General features: G+C 38.0%; 1 protein-coding gene across 1 annotated transcript; it reads right to left on the reverse strand.

Annotated features, from left to right (window-relative positions):
* Positions 1–1,220: 1,220 nt before the first annotated feature.
* Positions 1,221–4,475, reverse strand: LOC103179356 (nuclear receptor subfamily 0 group B member 2-like). Its single transcript, XM_042340818.1, has 2 exons — positions 3,916–4,475; positions 1,221–1,462 (listed from the first exon to the last, which is right to left on the reverse strand). The coding sequence occupies exons 1-2, from the start codon at positions 4,439–4,441 to the stop codon at positions 1,221–1,223; spliced, it is 768 nt and encodes a 255-aa protein (XP_042196752.1). The 5' UTR covers positions 4,442–4,475.
* Positions 4,476–21,159: the final 16,684 nt, after the last annotated feature.

Consider the following 21,159-nt stretch of genomic DNA (forward strand, 5'->3'; position numbering starts at 1 on the left):
TTTGGTAGAAAGAATGAGGGGAGGCAATATAGGCTGGTAATACAATCTTAAGGGGAGAAAAAGAACAGAGAGACCAGGAGGTGCAGGTAAATTAATCCTTGAAGGTGGCAGGACAGGTGGATAAAGCTGTAAAAAGGGCATATGGGATACTAGGCTTTATAACTAGGGGCATAAAGTACAAGAGTCAGGAGGTTATGATTAACCTATATAAAACACTGGTTAGGCCTCAGTTAGAATACTGCGCCCAGTTCTGTGCACCACACTATAGGAAGGATGTTAAGGCATTGGAAAGGGTGCAGAGGAGACTTACGAGGATGGTACCAGGAATGAGGAACCTTGATTATGAGGAAAGGTTAGAGAGGCGAGGATTATTCTCATTGGAGCAGAGAAGGGTACGAGAAAACCTAATAGAGGTCTTCAAAATCATGAGGGGATTTGATACGTTAGAAAGGGAAAAACTGTTTCCACTGGTGGGTGTGTCGGTGACTCGAGGTCACAGATTCAAAATAGTCTCTAAAAGAAGCAGAGGGGAGGTGAGAAGAAATTTTTTCACGCAACGAGTTGTTTGAATCTGGAATGCATTACCTGAAAGGCTGGTCGAGGCCGATTCAATAACTACTTTTACAAACACGGTAGATGGGTATTTGAGGAGGACGGGTTTGCAGGGTTATGAGGAAAGGGCTGGGGAGTGGGATTGACATTAATTGCTCTATTCAAAGAGCCGGCACAGACTCGATGGGCCGAATGGCCTCATTTTGTGCTGTACGTTTCTATGATTCTATGATCTCAAGCAGATCAAAGGTAAATCTCTTAAACGGTTTCACTGTGACAGTTACCACGGTTAACCAGGTTTTATGCAACATACATACATCCATGGTAACACATGTAGTTCAACACAATTGCTTAAATGTACAACCTTATTGTTTAATGAAATTCAACACATGAAATAACCACCTGTACTAACAAATTGTGATCCTTTATGTTTAGACAATATGAGAAATTACATGCTAAGAATGAATTCATTAATTTTAATATTTTTTAGTGCACATTCTATTTCTCAATATAAGCACGTTAGGCAAAATGGAGGCATGATCATACATACACCTTACGTTTTCATACATTAACACCTAAAAACACAATTCTGACAAATAAGTTAACATTTTCAACAGAACACACAAATGATTGCATCATGGAGATGGCTTGAACAAATAATTACGCTATTAGCTTGCATACAACATTTCCATTAGCAAAGCATTCATTTGGACATTTCCAATCAGTGGTCGGAAAAATAGTTCAGTGATAATATGTGCGTTAATAGTTTTTAAGGAAGTCAGTGCAAAGAGTATCTGGCTGAAGCGAGTTTTGTCCTGAGGGTGGAGAGAGTGGATGTAGTCAGTAAGAGCAAGTTCCGCTTCCTGTTGTAGACACAGGATGTATTGTGGGGAACCAAGGCCTGACACATCTGCATAACAAAACAGAAAAGATTAGGGAAGGCAGTCTTAGCAGAGATTCACTGACTTGATTATCGAATTACATTTAACAAATACTGATCGCTTGAACCAAGACTTAAATTGAAAGTAAAGCCATATCTTAAGAAGTAATTCAGGAGTTTCTTATTAAAACGCTGTGATGGCATTAAAAATCCTATAATTGTTCTATTTGATGTAGCATCTGTCACGTCAGGAGGACATCTCAAAACGGTTCATAGGATATTCTATGATTTAAAAAGCTCCAAGACCCTGTCCAGCATGAAAGCTGCTACATAAATGCAAGTAGTTGTTGTTGTATTCTGTAAAGCGTAGCAACTGTGTACTTTATAGGTAAACATGGCAGCTAGGTTATGCACAGCCTTGAAGTGGAACAAACACGGTATACGTTGCTAAAATGCTCCTCTCCAATCAAACTCTTCATTATACTGGTTGTCACCAGACCTGATCCTTGACATTCAGAACAGTAAAGCTAATGATATTTTTCAGGTGTTGAATGCTGCATTATTTAGTCACCAGCATCATTTGAAGCAAATCCTGGCTACCAGGACCAACTGGTTGTTTTTCATTCAGTCTAACTGAATAACGACTGAAAAATGTCAACCCGTTTATCCGAAAAATTGCAGTGCAATTTTTTTGTTAAAACATTGCTGCCATAGTTACAAAAAAGTTGTTTTCTCCATCAGAACTGCATCAAAAAGTGGGAAAGTTATTCTGTGCAAAGCATTGGATGTGAAGTAAAACAATGCTGAACTTGTGTTCTCTTGTCCTGCTGTGGTAGAATAGTTGGTATAACTGAAACTATTGAATTTGGAAACCAACCATGTTGCTCTCCTCTGGATTGTCTCTTGGGGTCTGGAGAACTCTTTTACCTCCCTTTATGTCACAACAAATAGAATGCACAGATTATTTCAAGTGCAGTCGAATCCGATGCACTTCACACCTTAAACATAAATTGTTAATCTCACTGCTTAGACATGTGATATCTAATGCCTCTAGATCTCTTTCAGTTTTCTTCTTGATAACTCCTGTGCCATCAACATAGAATGCAAGCCTCAAATTTTTACTTCCAAAAGGCAGTACCTTGCATTTGTATTGAACTTTATTCGCTGGTGATTAGCCCAGGAGTATATTCTGTTGAGTTCTGTTTATAAAATCTTGGCTGCTCCCTCCAATTTTCAGAGTTTCCTCCCCAGATTGTGCCATCTGCAAATATAGCTACTTTTCACTGAGTCTGAATTTCTGTATCCACCTATTTTGAGCTAGCTTCCTCGTGCTCTGTTTCTCCCTCTGTTGAATTTTACAATTATTTAACAGAAACAGTTCTAGCAATAAATTGCTTTGTTACATTTCTTTTTTATACACATTATTGAGGGTTTTTAAAAAAAATAAGTATGGGATAATTATCACCGGTGATAAACGATGATAGGAATATGGAAAGAGATAAATATTTTAGGAAAGGATCTCAGTGTTTTTTCATGTAAGATCTGAGAAGACATTTCTGAAAATTTCTAACTTTCAATGCAATACAATGTAATGGATTCATGGCTGGTTGTGGGACATTGGTGTGCACAAAAAATTGGCTGCTGTGTTTCATCCACAAAACACACAATCAAAAACACTTCACAGTAAATCCTCAATGATGTGATGAGATGTATATCAAATGCAAGGATTATTATTATTATTAAAATGGAATGTAATTTTCAGAATGTGTAGTTATATTTAATCGTACCAATAATTAAAAGTAATAATTGCACTAATACAGCTCATCTACAAAATACAGTCACTAGACTTTAAACTATATTCATGAAGAGCTTTGAGACGTGCTCCTGACATGAAATGAGCTGTAAATGTAAGCTATTATTAATAATTGAATGCAAATCCAGTCCTTAAAGAGCTAACACATTTGTTCGTGATTCTTTAGAATTTACTTTTATTATTTTAGACTATGGTTAGCATCAATTTTGTATTATATCTGTCTTCATTATGATCGATGATAGAAAGTTCAATTAAAATACAAAGCCTCAGATATATTGGAGACTTCCTGAGGTTTGTAGCAGAAAAATGGTAAACTAATTTGCACCAAATGATTCCAAAGGGAATCAGTTGAATTAAAATAAAAGGGTACAGCTTGCTGTTCCCCCAATACATCCCATTCAGCAATCACCTTCCTGCTCGAATTCTGAAACTCCCCATTAAATAAAACACAAATTGCCAGAATCTTAGAATTTGCTGATCATAAATAAATCAGCATTAAGTTCAGTAAAGTTCTGACTTTCTGTTTGGCTGTGGAAACATGTTTTCCTGTCATTTAATAGCTTAACTGAAATAATTAACATTGCCTTGGTAACCTTAAATATTGTCAATTGCCTGGTCATTAATTGCATTTCTTTTAAACCAATGCTAAAGTTGCAGTGGGAACACTCACCTGGAGTGAATAAAATGATCCCCTTTAAGTACACATACTCCTTTGTGCTGATGTCAATGCTCCAGCATTTTGTTAGGAAAGACTTTACTTTCTGCACTTCTGCTGCGGATAACTGGCTGCACATTTTCTCGTGGTAGTTTCTACTTTTTTGGTTCATCAAAATCTCTTTTAAGATGCTTGTCTTTGGCTCAGTCACTTCAAAATCCACCCCTTCCTGAGCTAAGCCCAGCACAAAGAGAGGAGCCCAGCAGTTCTCTAGCAACAGAAATTGATCCTGCTGTAGCAACCCATGAAAAGATGGCAAATTTTTAATGAAGTTCACAGTTTTAAGGAGAACTTCAGAAGCAGCTTTACAGGTTACATAAGGTGATTCCAGCATTACCTTCTCCTTCGATTCACATGAACAACTGCAGCTGGGTAGATGTCTCTCGTGGTTCAGGATATGGTAAAGGATGCTGCCTTGATTAATCTTATCCTTTTCACAATGACATTTTCTTTGACGAGTAGAATGAGAACTAAACGCCATGACTGCAAAAACAGCAGCACCCCAGCCAACTAGACTGCTAGGAGTATTACTGTTTATGTTTGAGAAACAGGACCCTGATAGATCTTTTATACCCTGGCTGCCAAATAACCTTGAACAGCTCTGTAGCAAGTTCCAAGGTTATCACTGAAATAGTGGAGAGGTGGTTTTGTGAAAATACAGACATGGATCAGAGGCAGAGACAGAAAAATGGCATGGATCAGATCTGGAATAATATAATGGGTTGCAATACTTTAGCAAACCTCATTCCGTTTTGTCCTCACAAGGCCATTGAGATTCTAAGGCCGCTCATTTAATATCTTTCAGAACCAACTACATTTAAAATAAGTTCAAATTCTAATTGAATTCTAAACGCTTTTGTTTGCACCAATCTTTCCAGTCAATTTTATTCATTTAATTGAGTACAAAGGAATCTAAAACCATTTTTTTTTATCAACATCAACATATTCACCCGTCTTATGAATGTTTTATCCGCTGACTGTTTTTGCACAAGATGTTTGTTATCTACCCACTCTGCCAAAACAGGGGAATTCAAAGGTAAAAGCAGAGCACATTTTAGAAAATCATCCCACAACATTTCTAAGTATGAAACAAATAATAGTTACTAAATGTCTGTAGATAAGCAAATAGCAATTTACACAAAAATAAATCACGTTATTCAATGTGTCAAAAATGTAATCAATTGCATCAAAAGGCTTCACCCTGCCCTTTAACCCTGAAATACCAATAGAGGATGTGGACATCAATAAACAGAGAAAAGGTGACACAAATAAGAGTGAATTGAACAAGGTTGTAAATATTTTGTATGGCATTCTCATTCTAGCTCCTTCCAGATGTAAGCATTTTGATGGGTGTCAGATTATTTAAAATGTTCATACCTGTATTTCCAAGCTGCTAATGTTATTTTGCCCTGAGAGATTCAGTAGGGGTTGATTTGGGCAGTGCAATTTGCCTTGAAGTTTATTGTTTTAATTATGGATTTAAGCTCAGTGTTTTATGCATTATTTGATATTTCATATTTTTGTGCCCAGCTTTGACCTTGATTTGTGTGTGTATGTTTCAAAATTGTTATTGGTTAAACAGAAAACCTAGAATATTATTCGTAGAGTTGATACAAAATATTATTATTTAAAAGTAGCAGATGCCTGATGGCACACTGATAGCTACCATTTACTTATATTAATTGTGAAAAGGTGATCAATAGAGGCACTGTCCTGTTTAGCACTGAACCATATGGAAGGATCACCAGTTTGAAATCCAATTTGCTGAGATAACTGTCCTAAAGCAGGGATGCAACTGAAATTATATAATTGGTCTAGTGTCCCTGAGTGAGGGAAATAAAATTGACTAGCGTTTCCGTTGCCAGACACTGTTGGTGAAGTGAGTTTGCGAACGCTTGACAGTGTCATCATAGTGTGTGCGTGGACATAATCAGTCTCAGTTGTGGTGCCCTTCACACCTCCAGCCTCTTACCCATTTGGGTTACACATCAATGATGCTCAGTCTGGTGGGATACTGGATGCTAGGGGGAAGGCACATACAGTGTGTTAATGATGGGAGTGGGGCTAAAGGGAAACAAACAACTTTCATTTTAAACAAATCACACATTACTACAACAACAACAAAATTACAGTATTGGTTTAAATCGTGGAGGATTATCACAATAGGTCAAACAATACAATATAATTTATATTTATTTACTGCCTTTCATGTATATTGGGCGGACGTCTCAAATCATATCTAAATATTGCCTTTGTGACAAGGTATTATGAAAAAGTATATTTATGTGTGTTTTTTATGAGCAAATTAGCTACAAAAATGTGCTTCTATATACCAAACGTTAAATAAGTGACTATGAGGGTTGCTGTGAGGGTTACTATGTTATTGATTTAACACTGAAACTTCCCAGAATTCCATTTTTTTATCCCAGATGATAAATCCTAATTAAAGACACATTCTTGCTGAAAATTGTGTTTTATGTTCAATCTGCTGGTAAGGTGTTTCATTCTTTGTAGCACAGATCAAAATAGGGAACAATGTGTCTTGTTCACAAATAGTGTTGACCTCTATTCTGCTTCAGTGCTTCCTGTCTCTGTGATCAGCGTAAACTAGCAGAGCGGAGTACATATCTGCCAACAAAATACACAGTTTTCTGATCTTGATCGCCAATGCAAATATCTTGAGAGGAGGTTGCGCGGAAAATTCACTTGCTGGGGAGATTTCTTTCTGGTACTAATTCAGAATTATTGTTTTGGTGCATCTTATTAATATTCTGTGAAGCGCTTTGAGACGTTTCGAAGACGTGATAAGGTGCTGTATTAAATTCAAGGATTATTATTATAAAATTACTGAGTAATTTTTCATTATTGAACCATTTTTGCAGTTTGTTGGTCCCTTGGTCATTATATGTACAAAACAATGCTTGTAAGGCTCACAAGCTCCGTATCTTAGCAATCCTGTCAAGAGATGAGCTTCTGTGTAATGCAGCAAGGGTTACTTAACAGTTTTCTCTTTTGCCAGTTTGCCAGACAAGATAGACTAACAGACTTGATGAATCTGGAGTGAATATGTTATTCCAAACTAAGCTACACAAACTGGTTATTGAGACTCCAGTTTCTATGAATTGTATATTATAGATGTTCTGTTTGGATTGGACTGGGGTGGGGGGGTGGGGAGGATAGGGGGAACTACTAAATTAGGTTAATAGAGTATCAAGCTTTTTGGAGCTAATACAAATTAATTATTAAAACGCAGTTTTAGAATTTTTGAACTGTGAATAAGTACAACTCTTAAATCAATTTTAATCTGATAGACTAAGCTGGAGAAAGTATTTTATTGCAGCACGCAAGATCATATACAGAAAGCAAACATTCTTGTTTTCTCCATGGCAAACTCAGGCATCACTACCCAATAACTTCTGTTAGAAAGTATCTGCATGGAACAATGAGAGAAAACAGGATCAGATTTAACTGTGTTGCCCTCCACAATCAAATCATTTGCCAACACTCACAGGCTGGGTCATATATGAAGAATGCTCACTTGAGAGAAGTATCAAAGGACTTCCTGAGCTCATGGAACCACATGTTAGATACGAACGTGCCTTCAAAACAGATAGGTGGAAGAGAATGAACAAATTATTTGGAATTGAAAGGATTAGTTGAGGTACAGATCAGCCATGATCTAAATAAATGGAGGAACAGGCTCGAAGGGCTGAATGGCCGATTCCTGTTCCTATGTTCCTATTAAACATATTTCTCTGTTTCTGATATGATGGTGGTTCCGTTTGGGAGGTTATCAGCTTGACATGGTGAGTGAGCACTATATATATAGTTATATGAGTCATCCTTGGATTTATGATTGATATCTCTAGTAATATGAATTCAGTTCCCTAACAGTCAGCTTCAGTACTTCCCTCAAGCTGGTATTTCTCAGCACTCACTAAGTATACTGACTAAGCATGCTCATTCCACTAAGTACCGCAATATTGGAGATTTACTAAATGTTACATTCACCTTCCGATCTTAACGCACATCATAGCCCTCTCTGCACTCAGTAACATGAGCAATTGTCTGTCTACGATTTAAACACATTTTTTCAGCAAAAGTGCTGAAGTGGAGAGAAGGAAACAAAAGATTATGAATGTTAATCAATGTTAATTATAGGGCTTTATATTGCACATAGTCCTGATAGGCCAGGATCTGGCCATTATAAAGGCTAATTCTGGAGTAATCCTTTAACAAAAGATATTTTTTCCCACACATCATCTTATGGATATAGTATACAAATGCAAATTCTCAGCATTAAACTAGGGGACAAAATGGTAATTAAGGCTTCAGGCAAGAGCCAAGTACTATAATTAGTCCTTGGTCCTCTATTCCAATAGAATTTGTGTATTCTTATACTCTAGTCATTAGAAACTAGGTGTTATATAGTCTTTTTAAGAAGCTTCACTATACTAATTTGAAAAATCTAATTATCCATTCAAAGTAGAGACTACTAATTTTATTCAAGAGTTGTTTTAAGGAAAGAAAAATATTCTCAAAGCAAATGTTATCCACATAATTTCTTCTTCTGCATGACTTAGCACAAATGAAATAGAAGCCATTCTTAGCTTCTCACACCCCAGTAAACATTTTAACATTAAGTAAAGGTGTTCTCTAAAAGTAACCTTGACCCCGAATCTGAGACACAAGTAAGACTTTGGATTCAATGTTAGCACCATAACGAAATGTGATTTAACATGTTTATTTGTAAAATATTATTTTCTACTGCTGTCTGTGTCCCTTCACAGCTTTAGCTATGAAATAGACAAGTGGAAGGTTTTTTGAGGCTGAGGTAAGTCATGCATTATCTTACCAAAGTTCTGACATTGTGGAAGAACGGTTCATTTTCTCTATACAGGGTTATTTCACAAACAGGTTTTTCCTGTCTCACATCAGTTCTGATTTGATATGTTGTTTCCCAAATGTAGAAGGATGGGGACCTCTAGACATATGCACATATGACACTGATGCTGCTTTGTGTCTTATCAATAGAAAGATCACTTGGAAGTGATGCCTCTATTGTGCCTACTCCACTCCATTGTATTGAAGCTCACTATATGTATGGCTGCATAATTCAAAACTGAGGCAGGCTGGATTCATTACCTTTACAAAGACTTTGAGCAGGTGCCTTAAAAGCTACGTTAACAAATCAGTACCTTACATGATTTTTCTGTTCATTTTAATCATTGTACCTCTTGAGGATATAATAAGTAACCAGAACCACAGTTGCATCCAATCTTTCTCATGGATGAATATATATCATAATATGGTGGAACCAAAGAAATATTAATAACAACAACAAAATTACATTTGTAAAGTGCCTTTCATGTTGGGAGAACGTCCCAAGGCGCTGATTAGTCAGGGATCAGGACCCGGGTGGGGGGGCATGGTTGGGATGAGTGAGGGCAGAGGGGGTAGGAGAGCGGCTGAAAGCACAGTCAAAAAGGAGGGTCTTGAGTCGTGCCTTGAAGTAGGCAAGAGAGGGAGCAAGGCGAAGGGATTGTAGGATGGAGTTCCAAAGGGTGGGGGCAGAGAGACTGAAAGTCCGGCCACTGATGGTTGGGCGGGAGACCTGGAGCAGGCTGAGACCTGCTGAGCAGAGGGAGCGGACAGGTAGATAGGGGGTCAGAGATGTAGGCGGGGGGGGGGGGTGGCGGGGTCCATAACTCTGCCTGTACAGCACATTGGGATGTCCTCCCAATGTGAAAGGCGCTACACAAATGTAATTTTGTTGTTGTTGTTGTTGTTAAAGGGCTGTGGAGGGCCTTGAAAGTGAGGACGAGGATTTGGAATTCTATCCTCTGAGGGATGGGGAGCCAGTGGAGCAGGACGAGGGTGAGTGTGATGGGGTCACGGAGCCTGCTGCGGGAGAGGATATGAGCTGCAGAGTTCTGGATGATCTGCAGCTTGTGGAAGGAAGTGTTGGGCAGGATGACAAGGAGGGAGTTTCCGTTGTCAAGCCTTGAGGTGACAAATGCGTGTATGAGGGTTTTGGCTTTCTTGAAGCGTGAGGCATTGGAGGAGTTGGGCAATGTTGCGGAGGTGGGGGAAGGCAGTGCAGGTCATAGCATCATAGCATGGATGTGGGGGAGAAATAACAGTTGCATGTCGAACAAGATACCCAGGTTCCTAACTGGTTGGTGAGGTGGAGTGTGCAACCGTGGATGTTGATGCTGCCAGTGCCTGAGGTGCTGAGGCGCTGGCATGAGCCATCAGGTGGATCTCACTCTTGCTGACATTCAGCTGTAGAAAGTTGGCTCTTATCCAGGATTTGATGTCAGACAGACAGTCTGATCAGGATGTCAGTTGTCCTGGAATTGAGGGTGGGGACAGAGGGGTTGAGTTGGATGTCATCCGCGTACATGTGGAAGTTGACGCCATGTCTGCAGATGATGTCGCCAAGGGGGAGCAGGTATAGGTTGAAGAGGAGGGGACCGAGGACAGAGCCCTGAGGAACACCACATAAGATTGTATGAACAGTGGTTCATTGGTGCCGGATTATTAAATAAATAGGAATATTAAACCGTGAATCAGTGCTATCCTTGATAAGACATCAAGGAGTAATAAGAGAATAAATATATTACAATCGATATAATCATAGAAGATTACCACTGAAAAAATCATATTCTCTATAAAACTAAATTGTCTTCATCTATTAACTATCTTCCAATATACTGCAATGTTCTTTGTTGGTTAGAAAGCTAAATTCCCCTAAAGATTTTTTTTAAATCGTTGAAATAATTATTAAAATTCCACATTTGTCACTTGTCAGATCTTATACAAATTAATGTCATTTCAATACATATTTGAGCAACACCAAAGGAATATTCCTATAGAAGGGTTAGGCAGAAATAGCATCTAAAGTCTATGTAGATGAGGTAACGTCACTTATCGATTATGCACATTAGCTAAGGTGATTGGCAACTGCAAGCTCTTTGCACACTGTTTGAACTTGTTCCACTTCACTTTGTTTCCTGGGAAGATTGCAGATGGTGTCTTTGTGGAAGTTGTGTAGAGTGGATACTGGACTTTACAGAAGGCAGCGTGCATCAGACAACGTAAAAGCAAAAGGGAAAAATAAACACCCGCCTGTACAACACGATCATGCCGGAATGTTCCATCTGCTGGCGAATGTACCATGAAAAGTTTTAGCTCATTTTTTGGGCAAAATCAAAAAACAAGTTTTCCCAAAGTTGCTCCAGTCTCCAAAGCTGAACAGTGAAGGCTAAAATGAAGTAAAGAGATACAAAACGTATTTTGGGTCTAACATTTCTGCCTAGCCTTAGACTGTAAGAATTTGTCTTAAATTTTAAGATACCACAGAGTTGTGCAAAATTTTCAAATTTAGTCTTAATTTGGAAAATGATTTCTGCAGGTTTTAAAAAGAACCAGCTGAGATGAAGTTACAAATACTTTTGCAAAATTCTACACGATCTTAAATTTTAAAACAAAACAGTCTTTCAGGCTGAGATTAGGTGGATGTTTGAGCCTTTAAATGGTTTTCTAGGAACAGAAGGGTTAGAATCGATTTGTTTAAATTAGAAAAAAAATACAACATAATAATAGGAGTGAGAAAATGGAAAGCAAAAAGGAAAGATGATGTGAGCCAAAGTAAAATGTTTCAATATTTTTATTTTAAAAATATTGTACTTTGTGTGTTTACATTTTATAAATGGAATCTTGTTGTTGTTGTTGTACATTTGCTATCCAGCATCACAGCAATAAAGCTGTGAAATTATTTGGTGGCCGTGTTGTCTGTGAATTGTCAAGCCCAATGTATTGTGTGTATTGTAGGTACCTGTTTAACAGTTCATATCGGAGGATTTGCTATATGATTTAAAAGGTACTCCTCAGTTTCACAGTTCACAGCACTGCAGCAGCTAAAAGTCTTTGCTTTTGATTTGTGAATCTTGGTTACAGTTGGTTTGTGTCTCTTATTTAAGTCCCTGTAGCACATTGCATGCATTGAGGCCAACTAGACTTCTTTGAGGCAGGCATTGAAAATATTATATAACATTAAAGTTGAAGAGGTGTTCTTGAAAAGACAAGTTTAATGTCCAACAAATTTAGCAAGTGCTTAAGCTCTTTCTGCTCAAGATGGCGAGGCAGACAGAAGGTTCAAATGAGGTGAAATTCCTGATCCCGTATAGTGTAGCAACTATAACAAAATGTGCCTACAATTAAGCACCATGAAATTAGCTTTTATTCACACAATAAAAATGCAGTTTTGTTTGGAGGAGGTGGATTTAGAAATGCTTTACCCGCACGCGAATCACATTGTGTACATATTTAGGCAAGTTTTCTTACTCCACATACCTTTGGTTACCTTGCAGTAAGTAGCACTGGGCTTCCCATCACACAGAGGATATAGTTCAAGATCCTGGTCCTCACCTTCAAAGCCCTCCATGGCTTTTCTCACCCCCCACCTCTGCGACCTCCTAACCCCCTACCAACCTCCTCGCTCCCCCCGCTTAGCTGGCTCTGGTCTGCTTCACATCCCCCGCATCGCTCGCCCCATTATTGGCAGGCAGGCCTTCAGCCACTCTGCCTCCACCCTCTGGAACTCCATCCTGCAGTCCCTCCGCCTCGCCACCTCCCTTGCCACCTTCAACAACCACCTCAAGACCCTCCTCTTCGACCGTGCTTTCGATCTCCCTGATTCCCCCTCGCCTTCCACACTCCCCGTCCCCCAGCTCACGTCTGTAATATTGGTTACAGATGGTTAATAATCCCTCCACATTGTTTGTGGGACACTACTGTTCGCAATTGGCTGTCGCATTTCGCCCGCAAAATACACAGGGAATTCACTTTATGGTATATTCTGTGAAGTACTTCAAGACATCTCACCAACGTGATAAGGTGCTGTATCAAAAGCAATGATTACTATTATTAGTAGTAGCATTATTATTCCTGGAAGTCATGGTGCAGTGAGGCAGGTTTCAGAATGTACGTGCAGCAGAAGAACGCCGAAACAGATCATCAAATTTATTTTTCAAACATAAAATTAAGGTGAAAAATCCTCATTTTATTTGACTTTCACACAGAAAAACATGAATTTGTCAGTGAAAATCGACTAAAGATGATTCTAATGGTCCTTATGTTGGAATTTTCTCATTATAAACACAGCCCATCAATAGTCCAAGTGGCAAGAAGAATTTCTTACCCATTATGTCCACAATTTCTATTTTGACACCCAATTGTTAGGAGTAATTGTGCAAAGAAAATGTCCTTGTATCTTAGATATACATCTAGTGAAAGATGTTATCCAAATTGTGTCAACAATGTGATTAATGGTCTGCTGACACTGGGTAGGTTATTTAACTCCTGAAGCTTGCTCTTTTTGTAGTGCTGTTGACTGATCACCTGCAGCTTCCCATCTGGAAAGGGACAGCAAACATACAAATCTGAATTAATGACGTTTAAGACGCTTTAGAATACATCTGTGCCATGATTTAAAATAAATTAATTGGAGCTTTGTGCAGATATGAAGTTTGGAGATGGGGAATAGATTTTATCCAGCAGAGAAATAATCAAACCAAAGAACAAAACTTTCGATCTGCTGATAGTCCACCTTTTTTTCTGAATATTTAACTTATCTCCTGCAGCTCAAGGGCTCTTCATTCCTGAGAGCAGATCTCATAGACTTGTATAAAATGTTAAATAGTATTGGAAAAATAACCCCATATCAAATACTTAGTATGTATCAAGATTGTAGAACAAAAGGACATAGGTTTGTAAAGTTGTAAAGTATCAATTCAGGATAGATACCAGGAAGTTTTTCTTTAGGTGAAGGACAGTCAATGACTGGAACAGGTTGCCATGAAAGGTAGTGGAAGCCAGGACTCATTTAATAAGCAGCTTTAGCAGAGATGGGGGGATGGTCGGGTCTGTGTTCTGGAGTGATGAGATTATTGGGCTGAATTTTGTGAATATAGAATTGTTGCCTTATTGTGGGCCTGTGATCATCCAGTTTGTGAGGTTTATGGTTAAATTCATGGCTCACAAATGGCAAATCCTCAGACACCAAAGTCTGAATGAAGGCCATTTAGGCCGCATTTTTTTCTTCACTTTCCAAATGACTGGGCACCAATCAAACCTGTACTGTTCAGAGTCTGAATTATACTTCTGTCTGTTTGGTTTAACATCCTCCTTTTCTTGTCATTTGAGTTGCTTTCGACTAAGTTATAGAATAAATCCGTGCCTTGGGACGTCCTCCCGATGTGACAGACGCTATATAAATGCAATTTGTGGTTGTTGTTGCTTGGTCACTCCCTTGAAATTTGTGATATCAAACTGCATGATATGTGATGTTATCTAGGGAATGGGGAACACATTTTTTTGAAGGAAAACATCTTCTCCTTCAGAGCATGTTATCTGGAGAATCTAATTAGCACAGATGCTGTTGTGTTTAACTAAAACAATAGGGAAGAGGAAGTTGATTAACTGTTTTGGGCATAATTCCAGATAACTTTGTACAGTTTCTGTGGTGCACATGATTCAACACTGATGCTGTAATGGGAGGATGAGATCAAATGGAGTCCTGTAGCTCAGTGGTTAGAGCACTCGCTTTGCAAGCGAGAGACCTGAGTTCACTTCCAGGCAGAGCGAAACCTTGGACAAGTTTCATTACTCCCCACAGAGCCTAATAATAATCCCTCCAAAACCAAAAACAATAATAAATTGGTCATTTTCAATCTACGACTGTTTGTGAGACATTGCTGTGCGCAATTGGCTGCCGCGTTCGCCCACAAATATACAGTCAATTCACTTTACAGTGTGTTCTGTGAAGCGCTTTGGGACGTCCTCCCGACGCGAAAAGTGCTATATCAAATGCAAGGATTATTATTATTAAGTGGGCCTAAGAATCTTCTTCATCCAAACCTCTCTTGTGATCTTCTTAACAGGAAGCTAATAGGACAGCCAGTGGGCAATAAAGGATGGGTCTTAACCTGAATGAATATGGCTTAACAAACCCACCAGAAGGGAGTTGGCAACAATATAATACAATTACACTACAATTTACATTTACCTTTCATGTTGGGAGGTGTCTCAAGGTGCTTGAGCCTTCTCCCCTAGCATACAAGTTTGGAGTGAAAGCCAAAGAGGGTGGGGAGGGGAAAGATGACGAAATGCGCCGTCAAAGAAGTGCATGTTGAGGAGGGTCCTGAACATTGGAAGCGAGTTCGAAGAACTCCGGGATGGAGTTCCGAAGAGCAGGGGCACAATGGCAACTCTCACACAAGTTGCCCCATCACTTGCTCCAACGTATTGTGCCACTGTACCACCAATTTGACTTTTTTTGTTTCTTGTAACTTACAATGTATAATTCTTCAGTAGGAAACAATTTCATATATTCTCTTGAGTTGAGCTGTGTGCTGTACCCGATTTTGTGCTAGGTTATTTCCTCATTTAGTGTTTAAACTTGAATGGTGACTCATCTGTATTCATTGTTGGCCTTCTCCTGCCTGAATACAGTCTGTGCATATTTGCTGAGACTTTTGTTGGGTGAGCTGTACTTTATGCCCTTCATTTCAGTTTTCACATGTCCCTTAGATTACATTTTAAGTTTGACCTGAAATGATTTTTTTCTATTGAATATTACTGTTAGTCTGGCTCTTTGACTGCCTTGTTCAATATTATATCTCTCCTATTTTAGCAAATATTGTTAAGCTATTTCCTGTACCACGTGTTTACAGCACATTGTATTTCAAATCTGATGGGGGAAGGAATTAGAACTAAGCATTTTTTATATTATAACATTTATGAACAATATCCTTAGTTAATTTAACAGCTGAATTTTGCTTTGTTCACTTTCCTATATGTGTATACATATAGACAAAATACTGTGTATATAGAGTTTATATATTGTTTATATATTTCAGTGCCTTGGGACGTCCTCTCGACATAAAAGGTGCTATACAAATGTAATTTTGTATTGTATGTAAAGTGTATACATATGAAAATTCTTATTTTCTTTCAATTATTTTGATGTAATCCAAATGTTGGTATCAATAATGGATCTTTGAATTATGCTTTTATAGCCCCTTCAACAATAATTTCCAAGTCAAATTGCAGACAAAATTAAATTCCCACTTGAGTTCATCATTCAATGTATAAACACTTGGAAGTTAAATGTCAGCACGCCAGTGTTTGTTCACTGTTTACGAAACTGTTAAATGAAACATAGAAGGCTAGCACTTCTATGAGTAATTCGAGTTTCACTGACACAAATTAACATTTGCTTTTAAAATAGTGCACCCAAATTTAGATTGTAGGCTGACTATTGTGGATAAAAAATAATTAAGTTGTTGAGCTCTTGCTGGTGTTTTGCTGGAAAGTGGTAGTGAATAAGTGGGATTAAGTCAGTGTAAGTGGTCCAGTCATTCTTTCTATGCTATGTAGGTTGCAAGTAGGTAAACCAGATACAGTATACTTAAAATCTTTTGAGTGACTTAAAGTCCCATTGATCATAACAGTACAATAACAATCATTTTATATCATCACCAATTCTTTGGACGATCCCATCACTGTAATAGTATATTTTTTATTCTTACAAATATGTATATATATATTCTATATATGTCTGAGTGTATCGTGTGTAAAGTAGGCACAGTCCATCTGCTAAAGTATTATTTCAGCCTAATTTGATATTTTAAGAAAAAAAGATGTATTAAACCAGAGGAAGTGGACTGAATAATCAAGGCATTTCTCCACTGATTGCAAAGTAATTAAGAAACAAGTCTGTTTTTCCAATGTCCATATATTCTAATACTTCCCTGAAACTCAGGATGAAGCTCCTACTGGCATACTGGTTGAAATTCTTTAATCTACACAGGTAAGCCATTGAGACTTCCTATCTATCTCAATTTGGCATAAAAATGCACACAAGGCATTGTGAGCAACTAGACATATTTATATCCATCCATCCACCCTGCCCCTAGGTTACGTATCAGCCTGTCTGGGTTGGTGAAATGTCACCCTTTAAGAAGATCCTTAAAGGCGAGGACCAAATTCAACAAGAAGCAAGGAAGCTGCCTGATTAATCAGCCCAGCCCAGGAGTATTTAATGGACTTCGGCTCAGGTGTGTGTGGAAAAGAAGATGGGGTGAGAGACTGGGTAGAAACTCAGGCAGTGTTGGCCTCCAAAGCACAGTGAAAATTGTGTTCGATCATCTTGCTATTTACAATGATTTGGAACAGGGCATTGAACCCAATAAAAGGACATTTTTGACACAAAATTATTTTTGGGTGTGAATCCAATCCCAAAGGAGGCAATCATGGAGTCCTGTAGCTCAGTGGTTAGAGCACTCGCTTTGCAGGCGAGAGACCTGAGTTCAATTCCAGGCAGGGCGAAACCTTGGGCAAGTTTCCTTACTCCACACGCCTAATAATAATCCCTTCAGAACAAAACAATAATAAATTGGTCATTTTCAATCCACGACTGTTTGTGGGACACTGCTGTGCGCAATTGGCTGCCGCGTTCTCCCACAAATATACAGTCAATTCACTTTACAGTATATTCTGTGAAGTGCTTTGGGATGTCTAGAAGACGTGAAAAGCGCTATGTCAAATGCAAGGATTATTATTATTACTTGCTAAAAAGGCATCAGAGTAACAAATCTTTCAAGACTTTCTAAAAATGAAAATGTTTCATTTGGCAACTTTTTCATTTAAGTAACTGTAGCACTTGAAAACTTTATTGCACTTTCTTTTTATTTTAAGTGATTTTTCACAGAAGAATTAACTTTTTCTGCTGTTTGAGGGAAATAATGCATTCATCCTTATACCTTGTCTCTTGCACAACCTTTCAAATTAGTTATTTTGCAAAGAACCAAATACAAGTATCTGGATTCAACCAAGTTATGTTTTCAGCTAAAAGAGAAACAGAAGACAGAAGTGACTTTGAATAGGTCTAAATTTCTAGATGTGAATAATATTTCAGGGACACCTTGAATATGAATGGTAGTTTATGAATAATACTAAAAAAAATTAGAAACCAACATTCAAATGAAAATTTATTTTCTCAGCTCTTAACATTTTAGTTAACTGTGTGTTTGTCAATTAAAGGTATTGGTTCAATCAGACATTTTGTTGTCATACTCTGAGGTGTTATTCTCCCGGCTTCCTCCTCGTGTTGGGCAGTCTCGCTTGTATGTGTGTTTGTGCTTAAAAATGGAGAAAAGACTCATTTTGGCTATAGCGAGAAAGCCAAGTACTAAATGCAAGGATTATTAAAGACTGAGGTCCTATACAGGTGGATATTAAAGATCCTGTGACACTAAGATCCAAAATACAGTAACCCTATTCCAGATTCACTACATATATGTTCAGTCCAATATTCACAAAAAGGAGGTTGTAAAAGACAGCAGAAAATGCAGCTTGCAAATTATTGCATTTTGGAGCTGATTGTTGAACATGAGGAAGACATTTTCTCAGAGTGTCCTGGCCAACATTGCTCCAGATTAATCCGTAACTCATTTAGGGTGTCTTGCTGGTGAAAATGGCTGCTAAATTTTTCTACAAAAACAATCCCAACTCTTTCCAAGTAATTACCTACGAAGTATTACACCACGGTAAAGAAGCATGAAATGTAACTTTCTTATTATTAGGTTCCTTCAACAAAGAGTTAATTTCTTGTCACCTAAGCATACAAAAGATATTATTTGTGTAGAAATTATTCCGAGTAATAGGAATTTGCACTTATAAGTCTGTGTTAACAGCACATTGGAAGAAGATTTGTTAAAATTGCCTCTGAAAATTCCTATTGGTGCTTAAAATTAAGGTGCAAATTAATTAAAGAGCTGATAAAATTGCTTGTACAATGATAATAAATTTTGCCCTTGGTGTTGACAGACATTAAATGGTGCATGACAGGAGCCATTGCTTTCCATTGAACTATGCGTCACATTCCACAGCTCCTTGGCATAAGACAATAGATGTATCCCTCTGTAGATTGTCAGTGATTTTCATGATAACACGAGTATTTTTAAATTTGAGTTAAAATGCAATAAAATTGAGTTATTTGAAATAACTTATTGTTTAGATAAATCTAATTGCAGGTTGTGATAAATGTGTGAAAGATGCACATATAAAGAGGGCATTTCAGGTGTCCTTAATTGTGCAATTATAGTCAATGATTGTGAATATTTTCATTGTTTGTTAATTAAACAATTAATTATTCTCCTCAGTCTGTCTTACCAGTCTGGCTTCTATCCATTCTATGTTGAGCATGAGAACAATCAGTAATAATAATAACTGATATAGCATTGATATAGTGCCTTATCACATCTTCGAGAAATCTCAAAGCGCTTCACAGAATATATTGTAAAATGAATTGACTTTGTATTTTGTGGGCGAAACGCAGCAGCCAATTATGTACAGCAGAAGTGCACAGCAGCAGTACCATGAAAGGTAATGATTGTTTAGAATATTCATTGACCAATGGACAAAGCAGATAACAAGCACAAGACAAAGATATGTTTCACGACACACCATAAATATGACCCAGTAACTTATGCAAAGTAGCAGACACCATAGATTTGCTAAGAAGGACACAGATGATGCACCATTCATAAAATCCAATTGCTAATGCAGTTAGCATCTTAGACAGTTCTACAGTTTAGCAGAACACTCCTAAGAATGCTGCTTGTCCAAAGGAAATTCCTGGAGTTCACCAGATTCTAATGTTAGTAAATAAAATTTGTATATTTACATCTTCAAATATTCTGTCTTGATATTTCAGGAAGAATAGGATTTAGTGAATCACTGCTTATATTGGTAGAATAACTAATTCAGTAATCAAATCATTGATCTGATTGTATTAATATATAGAACACAGCAGGTCCACAGATTTTGTTTACAGCTTAATTTTAGTGGTTGTAGATCAGTTCAACTTAACAGATATCTGAAATAAAGTGGTTAAATCATCTTTAATGTGTGAAATGTACTACCTTCAAGTGGGGGTAGGAGAGGAGAGTAAAGCCTTTGATTTCTTATTGTGAGGGCACCTATTTCATATAGCCTGAGGTAGTATATGTTTTGATAACATACTGAACACAATTGAATATCCAGTTCTAAACCTCAACTGTCTGTGTAATAGTCATGTCTTCAAACTAAATTAGCACAACAAAGTCTTTGACTAGCATAACAGTTCTCTCCTATAGCTAAAAATCTGGCACAAACATAACTTTCAATTGGGATGAAGCACAAATTATTTTTCTCCTAAACTTTGTTTTAAGCTAATGCATTTTCATATTTGTTTTGTATTAACTGTGTCCTTGATGTTCCCATTGAGTCAGCTTTTGTTAGAGAAAAATGCTATGACCATGGCCTTCAATTATTTCATTGTAAATTTCATGCCAAGGCCTTGTTTATCCAGAACTGCATGTTGTGTTCAGGCTACATAGTAGTAAATCTTAAAATGTGAAGACATTTTTATACACAGGTAATCAATGGTCCTTGATAAAGATTAAGTAGCAATTCAGTCTGGTTCTGTACTTCGCAGAGATCGTTTATGAATTTAACAATGATCAATATTAATTCAAGCAAAGAAAGAGGTGCTGTAATTACTGTAAGTTCTTGCATGAGTCAAGGTTTCTAGCATGTGAAAAAAGTGGCAAATATTTACTGGAAGTGAATAGTACATTTAACTGTTTCTGTATTGGTGGTGATTTCATTGAAGCGTTTTTAAATTATTTTGTTGAAAATTTGACAAATTATCTATACTATACTCCCTCCATCTATACTCCCTCCATGAACCCCTCCAATCAGGTTTCCGTGCTGCCCACAGCACTGGTCAAGGTCACAAACGACATCCTGACCATGTGTGACCAGGGCTCCCTCTGCCTCCTCCTGGACCACTCAATCCTCCTCCACGGCCTCTCCTCCCACCTCAACTTTCACGGTTCTGTTCTTGACTGGTTCAGGTCCTACCTTTCAAACCGCCTCCACTTCGTCGCAGCAAACGGCTTCTCCTCCAGCCCCCGCACTGTCTCGTGCGGTGTTCCTCAGGGCTCTGTCCTCGGTCCCCTCCTCTTTACCCTCTACATGTTCACCCTTGGTGACGTCATCCGCAGACATGGGGTAAATTTCCACATGTCCGCAGATGACACCCAACTCTATCTCTCTGCTTCCACCCTGAATTCCAGGACTACTGGC

This window comes from Callorhinchus milii, unplaced genomic scaffold, assembly GCF_018977255.1.
Source record: "Callorhinchus milii isolate IMCB2004 unplaced genomic scaffold, IMCB_Cmil_1.0 Scaffold15, whole genome shotgun sequence".
In the NCBI taxonomy this organism is placed as follows: domain Eukaryota; kingdom Metazoa; phylum Chordata; class Chondrichthyes; order Chimaeriformes; family Callorhinchidae; genus Callorhinchus; species Callorhinchus milii.